At 38.9% G+C, this 12,280-nt stretch overlaps 1 protein-coding gene across 1 annotated transcript in view; it reads left to right on the top strand.

Moving 5' to 3' along the window:
• LOC132393191 (cilia- and flagella-associated protein 47-like) overlaps positions 1 to 12,280 on the top strand; it is a 595,459-nt gene that overhangs the window by 216,466 nt on the left and 366,713 nt on the right. Inside the window, exons 34-36 of the mRNA XM_059968130.1 lie at positions 1,418 to 1,515; positions 2,639 to 2,755; positions 3,447 to 3,581. Of these exons, the coding sequence (XP_059824113.1) occupies positions 1,418 to 1,515; positions 2,639 to 2,755; positions 3,447 to 3,581 (350 nt within the window). The remainder of the gene's footprint in view (positions 1 to 1,417; positions 1,516 to 2,638; positions 2,756 to 3,446; positions 3,582 to 12,280) is intronic.

The raw sequence follows: 12,280 nt of genomic DNA on the forward strand, positions 1-12,280 counted from the left end.
TGCAGAATCTCAACTTGAAATGTTGACTATCCATTTGCTCTATAGATTCTGCCTAACCGCTGAGTTCTTCCAGCATTTTGTTTTTGGAAAACATAAGCACTAACCCTGAGATATACATATAATGTCATTGAATTCAATCTTTGTTGCTTGCCTCTTTTCATTTACCTCTTGAGATATCTGTCCCATCCACAAGAGGGTCGCTAAACCAATTCTGCAGATTGATCTCACTACTGCTCCACAGAAGTATCATTTGGAGTAATGAAAAGGAGCAAAACCAACTTCCTTTCACTTAATGCATTGCTGTTTTGACCAAATTGCAGTTGCTGTTCTGCTCACTAATCCCCATTTCTTAGAGTCACTCAGCTTCTTTCAAGAGATGCAGGTAGCTTTATGTGGTACAGGCCAACTTTAAATGATGCTTGTCAGTTACAGTATTGGGTGCCTTTTGCTAAAGTGCAAATCACCAATATGCTTGCCAACAGAACTGCTCTACAACAGTCAGGATGCACAACCACTCCTTCAACCCCATTACCTTCAACGCAGGTACCCCCCAGGGCTGTATGCTGAGCCCAATGCTGTACAATCTACTCACTCCTGACTGCCTGGCCAAACACTAAAGCAATCACATTGTCAAGTTCGCTGTTGATATAACAGTTGTGGGGCTCATCACCAATGATGATGAGATGGTGTACAGAGAGGAAGTGGAAAAGCTTGATTTTGATGCCCGCCAAATAACCTCTTCCTTAATGTCAACAAGACAAAGGATATGGCTGTTGACTTTGGGAGAACTTACATCATTCACACCTCCTTTACATTGGCAGCACAGCTATGGAAACTGCAAGCAGTTTCAAACTCCTGCGAGTGAACATCACATACACCCTCTCATGGTCCCAGAATACATCCTAATCATTAACACCTTAACTTTCTGAGAAGGCTGAAGAGAGCTAGACTTTGTACATGCACACTCATGTCATTCTACAGATATGCAGTAGAGAATATCCTGACGAGATGCATCACTGCTTGGTATGGAAACTACACAGTGGTGGGCAGGAAAACTGGCCAACGTAATCACCTGTACCAGCTTACCCGCCATCAAGGATATATATATACAGAAAGATGCCAGGAAAGGGCCAGTAACATCATGAAAGATCCCACCTACTCTACTGATGAACTGTCCCACTCCCAACAGGAAGGAGACTACTTAGCATTTATGTCAGAATCACCAGACTCATTTATTATTATTATTATTATTATATTCTTTATCTTTTTTGTGCTACATCAGATCTGGATTAACAATTATTTTGTTCTCCTTAACACTTTTGTACAGGAGATGAAATTAAGCAATCTTGAATCTTGTACCTTTGTTTTTTTTTATTTTGGTATAATTGGTTTATCTTTATTCTCTTCTTTTAAATAGGTGGTGTCCCACCAATACGCTGGATAATTAATTTTGATTTAGATTTGTTGGATGGTTTGGTGCTGGCAGCTGTCTTGGCTGCTTATTGTCCTGAAGTGGTAGGTGGGTTTATTAAGTAACTTCATTTAATTTTTTTGTTAATTCTTTAAAAACATAGATTTGTTTATTAGTCAATGAATTCCTTAAATGGACAGTGAGTTTTAGTTGTTAATTTTGATGTTGTACAGTTTACAGCAGTTCTTGATCTATCTCATGTTAAATTGAATGGTTTCCACAAAAAATGGATTCACATTTTTTATAGCCAACATAAAATGAAAAACAGATCAAACCAACAGTAAAACAACTCAACCAATTAAATTGATTTTGTACCAAATTTCTAATGCTTACTTCAGATTTTAAAGCAAACAGATTGATTTTGTTAATGCATGTTAACTTGCATTATCCAGAATCAAGTCAATTAGACTATTCAACAAATCTCACACAGAGTCTTGTCAAAAGACAAGGCTTTGTGTGATTTAGCAACATAGCATGTTATATAAAACACATAAAATCTAGATATAATGAAAGGGTGTAGTTATTTGGAATGGATTGAGTGGTTGGTATTTTGGCATTGACTGATTCATATATTTTTTTCTCACAAAAATGAGCCACCATCCCTTGAGAGCTCTGGTCCTTTTGGCATTTGCCATATGGCTAGTGCAGGCCTGTGATTCACTTGTTATGTATCTGGGAAAAGATTCTGTGAAAATTTCCTGTGGCAGTCATAATTACAGCTACCTTGAGAATATTGTAATAATAGTAATTCTTGCAGATGGATCATTTATATTTCAGCTAATGTGTTGGTGTCTCTTTAATCAGAAGCCAGTTATAAGTTAATGCAAAACAAAAGTGCCTTTTTTAAATCAATTTTTAATCAGTGGCTTTACCTAAATTCCTTTTGAGCTCCATATCCTCATATAATTTTATTGGTAACTTGCTTGAGGAATGTTTCAAACTCACATCCAGGCAACATCCTGGTTGATCTCCTCTGCACCCTCTTGAAAGCTTCCACATCCATCCTATAATGAGGAGACCAGAAATGAACAAAATACTTTAAGTGTTGATAAGCTTGTATTCCATCTGCTTAACAATTTCTATTTTACATGAAATATTAAATTTCATTATCCAGATTTCACAGATATATTCAGTTATGCAGTGATGCAACAAATGTCTTCTTTATAGATTATGACTCATCTGATGTATATGTACACATATCCAAATAGTCCTGAGCAATGCCTCCATAATAGCCTGGTACTCCTCAATGCATTTAATGCTGTCGGCCTTGATTTTGACATACAGGTAAACTGAATAATTATTTTTATAAAAATCACAATTTGACCAGAATACAGAACTGTTAAATCAATAGCTTCTTGTACTGAGTAATGATAAAAAATATTAGTCATAGTTAAGATATCAATAAAATTCAAAATGCATCAGTATTGTACTTTCTTTGGTAAACAGTATTTCCATTATGTAACATGTAGAATCTTCATAGCTATGCCTTTTAAATATAAGAACATTTTTTTCAGGATTTTTTTCCTTGTAGTTTGCTTGTCATTTAGACGACCATATTTGTTCTATCAATTCGGCTCTACCCTATTCTTCCTTAGTATGTTTACTCTCATAATTGTTCTTTTATTTCTTATGGAAAATATATTATAGATTCTCTTTCTGTCATTGTTTCATGTTTTCTGTGCTGATATCCTTTTTGTAAATGCATTTATTGATGATTTTTGGTCGTAGCATTTACTTATTTCACCTTTTGGCATTGTACTCTTCACAACTTTGATTCCTTTACCAAATGTCTTTTTAAATCTTGCTAGTCTGATGAAAATAGCCTGAACTTTCCAATTGCTGTATTTTTGAAGATATTTTAGTGCAATTGACATTCATAAATTTGTAATCAATTGAATACCTATCACTAGATCTTAATATATTAATTTTAATTTTTTGGTTAAAATGTAATATTCTTTTTATTTTAATTAAAAAGGCCACAGATATTTCGGATCCAAATCCTATCATGATGCTTATGCTGTGTGCTTACTTATTTGAACGGCTTCCCAGCTACCTTCCCAAGATGACTGTTAAGTTTGCTGGTGAACTCCATGCTACTATTGTTAAAAAAGTAAGCAAAATTAACTGTCCTTTCAAAAGCATTGCTTATTATGGATATATTTAATGATTATTTTAAGACAATAATTCTTTTCTTTACTGTTTATTGTAGGAATTGAAATTCTTAAGCTCTAAATAATATTGCAAAATCAGAACTTTGAGTAGCGTAAGTAATAAAGTGATAAAGCAATGAAGAATGGGAACATGCCTTCATTCTAATTTGTCCACGCTGAACAAGCTGCCATATAAGCTAGTCCCATTTGGCTGTGTTTGGCACATATTCTTCTGAACCCATCCTATCTACTTACAAAAACAAATTCAAGATATTCAGTTCAATTTTCTATTTCCAGAATATGGTTCACAGTCTCTTTCCCTGTATTGTTATTAATTGGATTGCAAATTTCATGAACATCAGGACCAACAAGAGTGTATGAAGAGGGGTTTGGAAATTTTCATAGTTTGTCATATTGTTTTAAGTGAATATCATATAAAAAGTAGCAGTTCAGGGTTAATATTGCTTGAAACAGTTTTATTATTATTTTACATTTTTCTGACTATTTAGTGTATCAACTATTTTCTGCAATTTAAGATAATTAGCCCATAAGATAAAGGAGCAGAATTGGGCTTTTTCTGCCATCGAGCCTGCTCTGCCATTCCATTATGGCTGATTTTTCAACTCAACTCCATTCTCCTGCCTTCTCCTTGTAACTTCTGATGCCCTTATTAATTAGGAGCCTCTGATTTAAATACACCCAATGACTTAGCCTCTACAGGTGTCTGTGGCAATGAATTCCACAGATTCACTATACTCTGGCTAAAGAAATTCATCAACTCTGTTATATATTAGTAGATATAAATCCATTAAACTGATATAACTTCAATATTAATATGCGGTTTCTCGATCTAAACCTTGGTATACTGAGACTATCCTGAAGAGAATGATATTTCAGAATGTGTGTGTAACAATTCACTGCATTGGACTAAGGTGTGAGCATGAAGCATAAAACTCTACAGAATGAAAAGAATTTTTATGAAGCATTGACAGAAGGAGGGACATATTGATGAAATGGGAGAATAAGAGTGACAAAAGTAAGTTAGAAAGATCAACATTGGGGAAATAAAACAACGTAGGGAGGCAAGAACAAAGAATCAAGTTGGTAGAAAGGAGAGAGTGAGAAATAAATATAAAATTATCAGGTACAAAACATTACAGTTGCTGACAAAATGAAATGTAAGTGAATATTGGAAACAGACAGCATTTATGTGGATAAAGAAAAATGTCACATTTCCAGAACCTGGCCTTTCATTAGAACTGGACAATTCTAATACAAACAAAAGAGACTGTTTATCTGAAATCCTATCTGCAATTAAAGCATGCTTTCTTTCCAGATTTTCCAAGTTCTAGTGAAAGATTATCAACCAAAAATCTCTCTTACTGAAAAGATATTGTCTGACTAGGAACCGACTTCCAGCACCTTTTGGTTTACACAGAAACAATGTTGTGCTGACCATGTAACCTACTCTAGAAACTACCTATAATTTCCCCACCACTTAGTCCTCCATTTTTCTAAGCTCCATGTACCTATCTAAGAGTCTCTTAAAAGACCCTATTATATCCACCTCTACCACCATCACTGGTAGTGATGCACCCACCACTCGCTGTGTGAAAAGCTTACCTCTGACATCCCCTTGTTCCCACTTTCAAGTACCTTAAAACTATGCCCCCTGGTGTTAGCCACTTCAGCCTTGTGAAAAAGCCTCTGGCTATCCACACGATCAATGCCTTTCATCCTCTTATACACCTCTATCACTTCTCATCCTCCAACACGCCAAGGAGAAAAGGCCAAGTTCACACAACCTATTCTCAGAAGGCATGCTCTCCAATCCATCCTTGTAAGACTCCTCTTTTTAAAAATATTTTTATTGAAGGAATGACACAATACAGAATACATAATGCATTACATTTTCCTCCATTTTTCTTTTATATCTTACCCCTAAACAAAACTCCCCTCACCCGCCCTCCCTGAACATACTATGGCAGCTAATGTATTTGCAATACCACACTTCACAAATACAAATACAGACATTTCGCAGCCATACTCCCACACTACTTCAAGACGAAGGCCCACACACATCCACAACATGTCAGATGATCCAGAATACACTCATATTACAATTCATCAACCACCCTGTGAGGTAAACCATGTACATGTTAAAAGGGAGGCAACTTCCCAATTATAATCAAATGCCTTCAACTAGTAGGTAATTCCTTAAGACTCCCAAAATATGACAAGAAAGGTCCCCATTTCGAATAGAACTTTTTCACAGACCCCCTCAGGGTGAATTTAATATTTTCTAATTTCAGAAAATACATTACGTCCTCTAACCAAGCGGCAGCAGATGGGGGGGTGGCAGATTTCCAGACCAGCAAGATTCTCCTACAGGCCGAAAGCGATGTAAATGCAATGATATCCGACTGGTTTGCATTTAAACCCGAAGCATCATCTGCCACACCAAATACAGCTATCAGTGGGCAAGGAATCAGTGTCACCCCCAAAACCTCACTGATAATTTTAAAAACCAGTGCCCAATAGCAATCAAGCTGAGGGCAAGACCAAAATGCATGCACTAAACCAGCCGGAGAGAAGGAACACCTGTCACAGCCAGCGTCTGTCCCAGAATATATGCAAGCCTTTAAGCAAGCCTGGCTTTACTTCAATGTACCCTGCATAAAACTTTAAATTGTATGAGCCCCAGTCTAGCACATGATGATGAGGAATGAACCCTATTCAATGTTTTTGCCCATATTCCTCAGCCAGATCCATACCAAGGTCATCCTCCCACCTAGTCTTAGTTTTGTTTAGATCTTGAACTCCCAAAGGCATCAGCTGAGAGTATAGTACAGAGATCAGCTCTTTATTATTAAAGCTAAGAGTGAGTTTTCCACAACATTGCAGGTGGTAGATCAGGAAAAGAGGGAAATTTTTCCTTGACAAAGTGGCAAGTCTGCAGTTATTTTAAAAAATGATTATGCGGAAGGCCATGCTTACTGCACAGATTATCAAAACTATCAAATATATTATCAGTGTACAAATCCTTAATGTGCATAAGACCGTTCAAACCCCATTGTCTAAAACTGAATCGAGTGTGGAGGGAAGAAATAGATGTTTTCTATGAATGGGACCCAAAACTGAAGCTGATAGTGACAGCAAAATTGATTTAAAAACTTGGGGATGGAGAGCACGACCGGGCTAGATGTGAATTGAGAGGATTTCAATGGCAAGGAAGAATACACTAAAGCTGGGAGAGATGAGGAGTGGCAAGACCATGTCTCAAGCAGGCACCAGTTTATATCTGATGGGTGAAGCCAAAATAATACCTTTTGAATGTTCGATGCCCAGTAATAATGAATAAAGCTAGGAAGGCCCATTCCACCTACACCACGACCTCTTTGGAGCTTATTTCCCCAAATAAAGGAGGCTATAGCTTGGTCGACTGATTTGAAAAAAATAACTTAGATAAGAAAACTGGCAAGCACTGGAATAAATAAAGAAATCTGGGAAGGATAGTCATTTTCACTGATTGAATTCTCACAGCTATAGTAAGGGCTAAACTGTGCCATCTCTCAAAATCAGCCTTCATTTGGCTAACCTGAGGCCTGTAGTTAGCTTCAAACAGAGATGTAAAAGAGCGAGTAACGTGTATTCCTAGGTATACAAAACCATCTTGAGATAAAGGAAAAGGCAAAGATTCCTGTTGGATCTGTAGGGCCAAGTTATTAATGGGAAAGCATTTGCTTTTTTGAAGGTTTAGCTTATAGCCAGAGAAGGCTCCAAATTGACCTAATAATGACGCAATAGCAGGACTGCTACCTACTGGGTTGCTAACATAAAATAAGAGGTCATCAGCATATAGGGATACACGGTGTTCCATGCCCCCTCTCCTAATGCCTTGAAATAATGTAGTTGACTTAAGTGCAATAGAAAGAAGCTCAATTGCAAAAAGAAGAGGGGACAATGGACAGCCTTGGTGAGTGCCATGTGTTAATGGGAAATAGTCAGATCGAAAATAATTTGTCTGTATACACGCTTCTCCCCAGCATTAATGGTAAAACTCTTTGGCTGCCTCTGGTGTATCGAAATAATGCTTTTTACCTTCATGGATGACCCAGAGCCAGGCAGGATACAAGAGGCCGAACCTGACCCCTTTCCCATAAAGCAGGGATTTCACCTCCTTGAATGCTGCTCATTTTTTCCCCAGCTCCGCACTAAAATCCTCGTGAACAAACACCCAATGCCTGTGGAAATACAGCTCCTGCTTCCATCTACTGATGATGCGTTGCTTATCTTGAAAGAAGTGAATGAGAACCAGGAACATTCTTGGTCTCATTTGCTTGGTTGTTTCAGGGGCACTGGATGGTTTAGGCCCGACTTGGTGAGCACGCGAAAGCACGAGAGGCCTTGACCCCAGCACTTCGTCAAAAACTTCTGACGAAGGGTCTTGGCCCAAAACGTCGACAGTGCTTCTCCTCATAGATGCTGCCTGGCCTGCTGTGCTCCCACCAGCATTTTGTGTGTTGTATGAATTGAACAGGGTCTGAACCTTCCAAATTTTCAGGAATGCCGACCACTCTCAAATTGGATCTCCGTGACCAATTTTGAGGTCATCTAGCTTCCCCTTCAGAAATACGTTTTCACTCTGCAACGCTGCATTGGCAACTTTGGCACGTGCCAGTCGGTCACTATAATCGTTCAGGCTATCTTCAACCTCATGAATGCGTTCATCGTGCAATTCGTAATAAGACACAATTTGTTCCATGGTAGAATTCACTAGTGACAAAGCATCTTCAAGTTCTCTTTTTAGGGCAGAGTGCACCGCTTACGTCATGTCAGTAAGAAGTACTAAATGAAGCTTCTCCAGGTCATCGGGTAGCGCAGGTCCAGCATCGTGCAATGGCACCATAACCATAACATGAGCTTTCATGCTCGAGGCTTTGCTATCTTTTTCCCCAGTTTTACTTCAGAGGTACATTTTATTTGCCATTTCAGTGCCCAGCAACATCCTGGGTTGTTCACAATGTTAAATATTCAGTTATCTCGAGCATAAGGGAAAGATAAACAGGTAGATTTTCAATAAAAATCGGGAGCCACACTCACACGCACCTACTCACTCCATGCTCAATCCAGAACTCCCCCTTGTAAGACTCCTCTGCGCTCTCTCTATAGTATCCACATCCTTCTTGTAGTGAGGTGACTAGAACTGAACTCAGTGCTCCAAATGGGGTCTAACTAAGGTCTTATATAGCTTTAACGTTACTTCACAGCTCTTGAACTCAATCCCATGGTTGATGAAGGCCAACACACCATATTCCTTCTTAACAACGCTGTCAACTTGCACAACAGCTTTGAGTGTCCTATGGAGACGGGTCCCAAGATCTTGCTGATCCTCCACATTGCCAAGAGTCTTACAGTTAATATTATATTCTGTCTTTAAATTTGACCTACTGGAAGTGCTACATATCCTATTTGTCTACGCTTTGATTTTAAAACCTTGTCACTACAAAACAATTGCACAAATGATTGCGTAATGATGTGATTTTGAGAGCTGAGTGATTGAAAATCAATGATTTTGCTTGTAAAACATGAAAATGGAGGCCATTATATTAGAATAGTTTTGTTTGCCAAATTAGATCAATATCTGTATGCATGCATCAGAAGTGAGGCACACAATTCAGTAATGATAGCGATCAAAAAGAATCTCAAGATATCCTCTTGAAATTCAATGGCATTAGCTTTACATCTTCATCATTATGAAGCTAAGACTCTGCATTGAATGAAAGCTTAAATGTTGCAGTCATACAAGATAGAAGTGTGAGGGAGAAGTCTCCATTGGCCTGAGGTGTCACCAAACAATTAGCAAGAAGCTCAAGGTAATGTAGAATAAATCAAATGATTTGATTCGAACCCAATGCATTACCTAAACTCTCCACCCACAGCACATTATAGCTGCTGTATCCAGCAAAAATTCAGTGCAATAACTTGTCAAAGATTTTTTTGAAGACTTTATGACAATATTTTCCAAACCTCGAACTCTCCTAACTAAAAGGATTGCAACAACAAGGGCATAAGTATCCTGCCTTCTGTAAATTTCTTATTATCAGCATATCATGCTGAGCTTAGAAACATACTGGATGGCCTTTATTGTCATGAGAATCAATATCTATTTTGGAATAATAACGCATTGGGAGTGCCTCTGTCTCAAGAATTGTCATGCTTTGAGGAGGCTACTTACCACCATCTTGAAGGCATTAGGAATGGGAGAAATATGAGCAATTAAAAAATGTCTCAGTCAACTTAATTGTTTCCTTTCAGCAATTATAAACAAACTTGTTTGCCTTGCAATTTAATACATGGTGTTTGGTTGTCAAGGTGGCTGATGGAAATTTAGAATTCAATTTCCATTGTTTACCTTATTGGGAAGGGCATGGGTGAGTGTAGCAGTCATCTACAATAGAAATATGCTACATAGACAAATCATAATGCTGTTCTTGGTGCAAAACTAATTTGATGCTTTTCTGAAAACTTGCACCTCAAAAATGTAGCAAATGTTATTTACCTTATTGGAATGATCTTTGATTTATTTGAGTCAGAGTCAAAGAACACTATAGCATAGAAACAGGCCCTTTAGCTTATCTAGTCCATGCTGAACTATTAATCTGCCTAGTCTCATCAACCTGCACCCAGACCATAGTCTCCATTCCTCTCCCATCCATGTACCTATCCAAACTTCTCTTAAATGTTGAAATCGAACCAGCATCCACCACTTCAGCTGGCAGCTCATTCCACGCTGTCATGACCCTCGAGTGAAGCTCCACTCATGTTCTCCATAAACATTTCACCTTTCATCCTTAACCCAAGATCTCTAGCTCTAATCTAACCAATCCTCAGTAGAAAAAGCCTGCTTGCATTTACTTGTATCTACTCGTGATGGTAGGACTCAAGTGCTAGAGTATCCGAGGCTGGAATAGAGACACGATACGAAAATGAAATGAGAACAGAATAATAAACTAAATGCTAGATGATAATCCAGGTAGAGCTGATAATTGAGTGCTGAAACTCAGTTCAGGTGCTCCTTAAATATTGAAAGCCTGGTACCAAAACATAGCTGCAAATTAGCGGGATGGTCCTGAAATCTTAAAGGGACTGTGCCAGTTCTTCATATTCCAGAGATTTAGAGCATCTAAACCACAAAAGCTGGTGTGGTTGGGTGCATATCATAACAGGACCCCTCCCCCTCTTCTATTGGCCCTGCTTGCTTGGAGAGACGGTGAAGGAGATCGTGGATGAGAGCTGGATCCAAGTTGTCACTTCCAGGAACCTAGCACCATTCCTTGGGTCTGAATCCTTCCCAGTCCACGAAGAACTGTGGAACATCCTGAATAATTTGTGATTCCAAATTTCTTCTCATGGGAAAGACTTGTTTACCATTGACAATTCTGGGTGATGGTGGGACTGATGGCGGTGGAGCTAAATGGCTGATGTTGACAGGTTTTAATTTGCAAATGTGGAAAGTGGGATTGATTTTGAGAGTCTTGGGGAGCTGCAAGGTGTAGGCCACTGGGTTTACTTTTTTTTGAGAACTTTGAAGGGTCCAATGAGCTTGGGTGCCAATTTGCTAGACTTCATTCAATGGCAAATTCTGTGTAGATAGTCAAGCTTGTTTCCCAAGATGCAAAGCTGGACCCAGTCTTCTCTTAAAGGTTAGCCTTTACTTCAGTTTTGTGGATAGAGGTTAACAAAAATCTCCCTTGCTCTAGTCCATTCCTCCTTGCAGCGTTGAACGAGATCTTCAGTTGCAGGAACTCCAAACTCAACCTCCTGCTCAGAGAAGAGTGGCGGAGAATATCCAAATTGGTATTTAAACAGAGACATCCCATGTGCCAAATGCAGTAAAGTGTTCTGGGCGACCTCTGCCCCACATCAAATGGTCGCACCACACATCTGGTCTTTCTGAGGCCTGGCATCTTAGTGTTCATTACAATTTTTGGTTGGCCCACTCCATCTGGCCATTGGACCTGAGTGGAACACAGGAAAGACTTATTATTGCCCCAGCCAGCATACTGAACACCCTCCAAAAACATGACATGAATACGAACAAACTGGTGGTTAGCTTGCCTCTTGTTTGGGTTTATCAAACTGACAGGACAAGGCATCTGTTTCTGAATTTTTGACCCCGATCGATAGGTCAGGGTAAAATTAAAGGGGTTAAAGAAAAGAAACCACCTGGCCCGTCTAAAATGCATTCTCTTGGCCTCCTGAATATAAACCAGGTTCTTGTAGTCTGTTCAAACGATAAAACGGTTCTTAGCTCCTTCAAGCTAGTGACACCATTCCTTGAAAACCAACTTAACCATAAGCAGCTCTCTATTCCCAATGTCATAGTTCATCTCTGCCGGTGATAGCCGGTGAAGAATGCACATGGGTGCAGCTTATTTTCTGAAGGTGTCCTTTGATACAATGCATGCACCTCCATGATGAAGGGAAGGTTTGGGTTAGGTGAAACCAAGATGGGAGCTGTTTGACTTCTGCAAATGCAGCCTCCATTTTGGTAGTCCAAACAAAAGGACCCATTGATTTCTTAGAACTGACAGTGGAGCTGCTCTTGAGCTAAGGTAGCTGAGGAACATCTGGTAGAAGCTGGCAAATCCCAGGA

Source organism: Hypanus sabinus, chromosome 4 (assembly GCF_030144855.1).
Source record: "Hypanus sabinus isolate sHypSab1 chromosome 4, sHypSab1.hap1, whole genome shotgun sequence".
NCBI classification, from domain to species: Eukaryota; Metazoa; Chordata; class Chondrichthyes; order Myliobatiformes; family Dasyatidae; genus Hypanus; species Hypanus sabinus.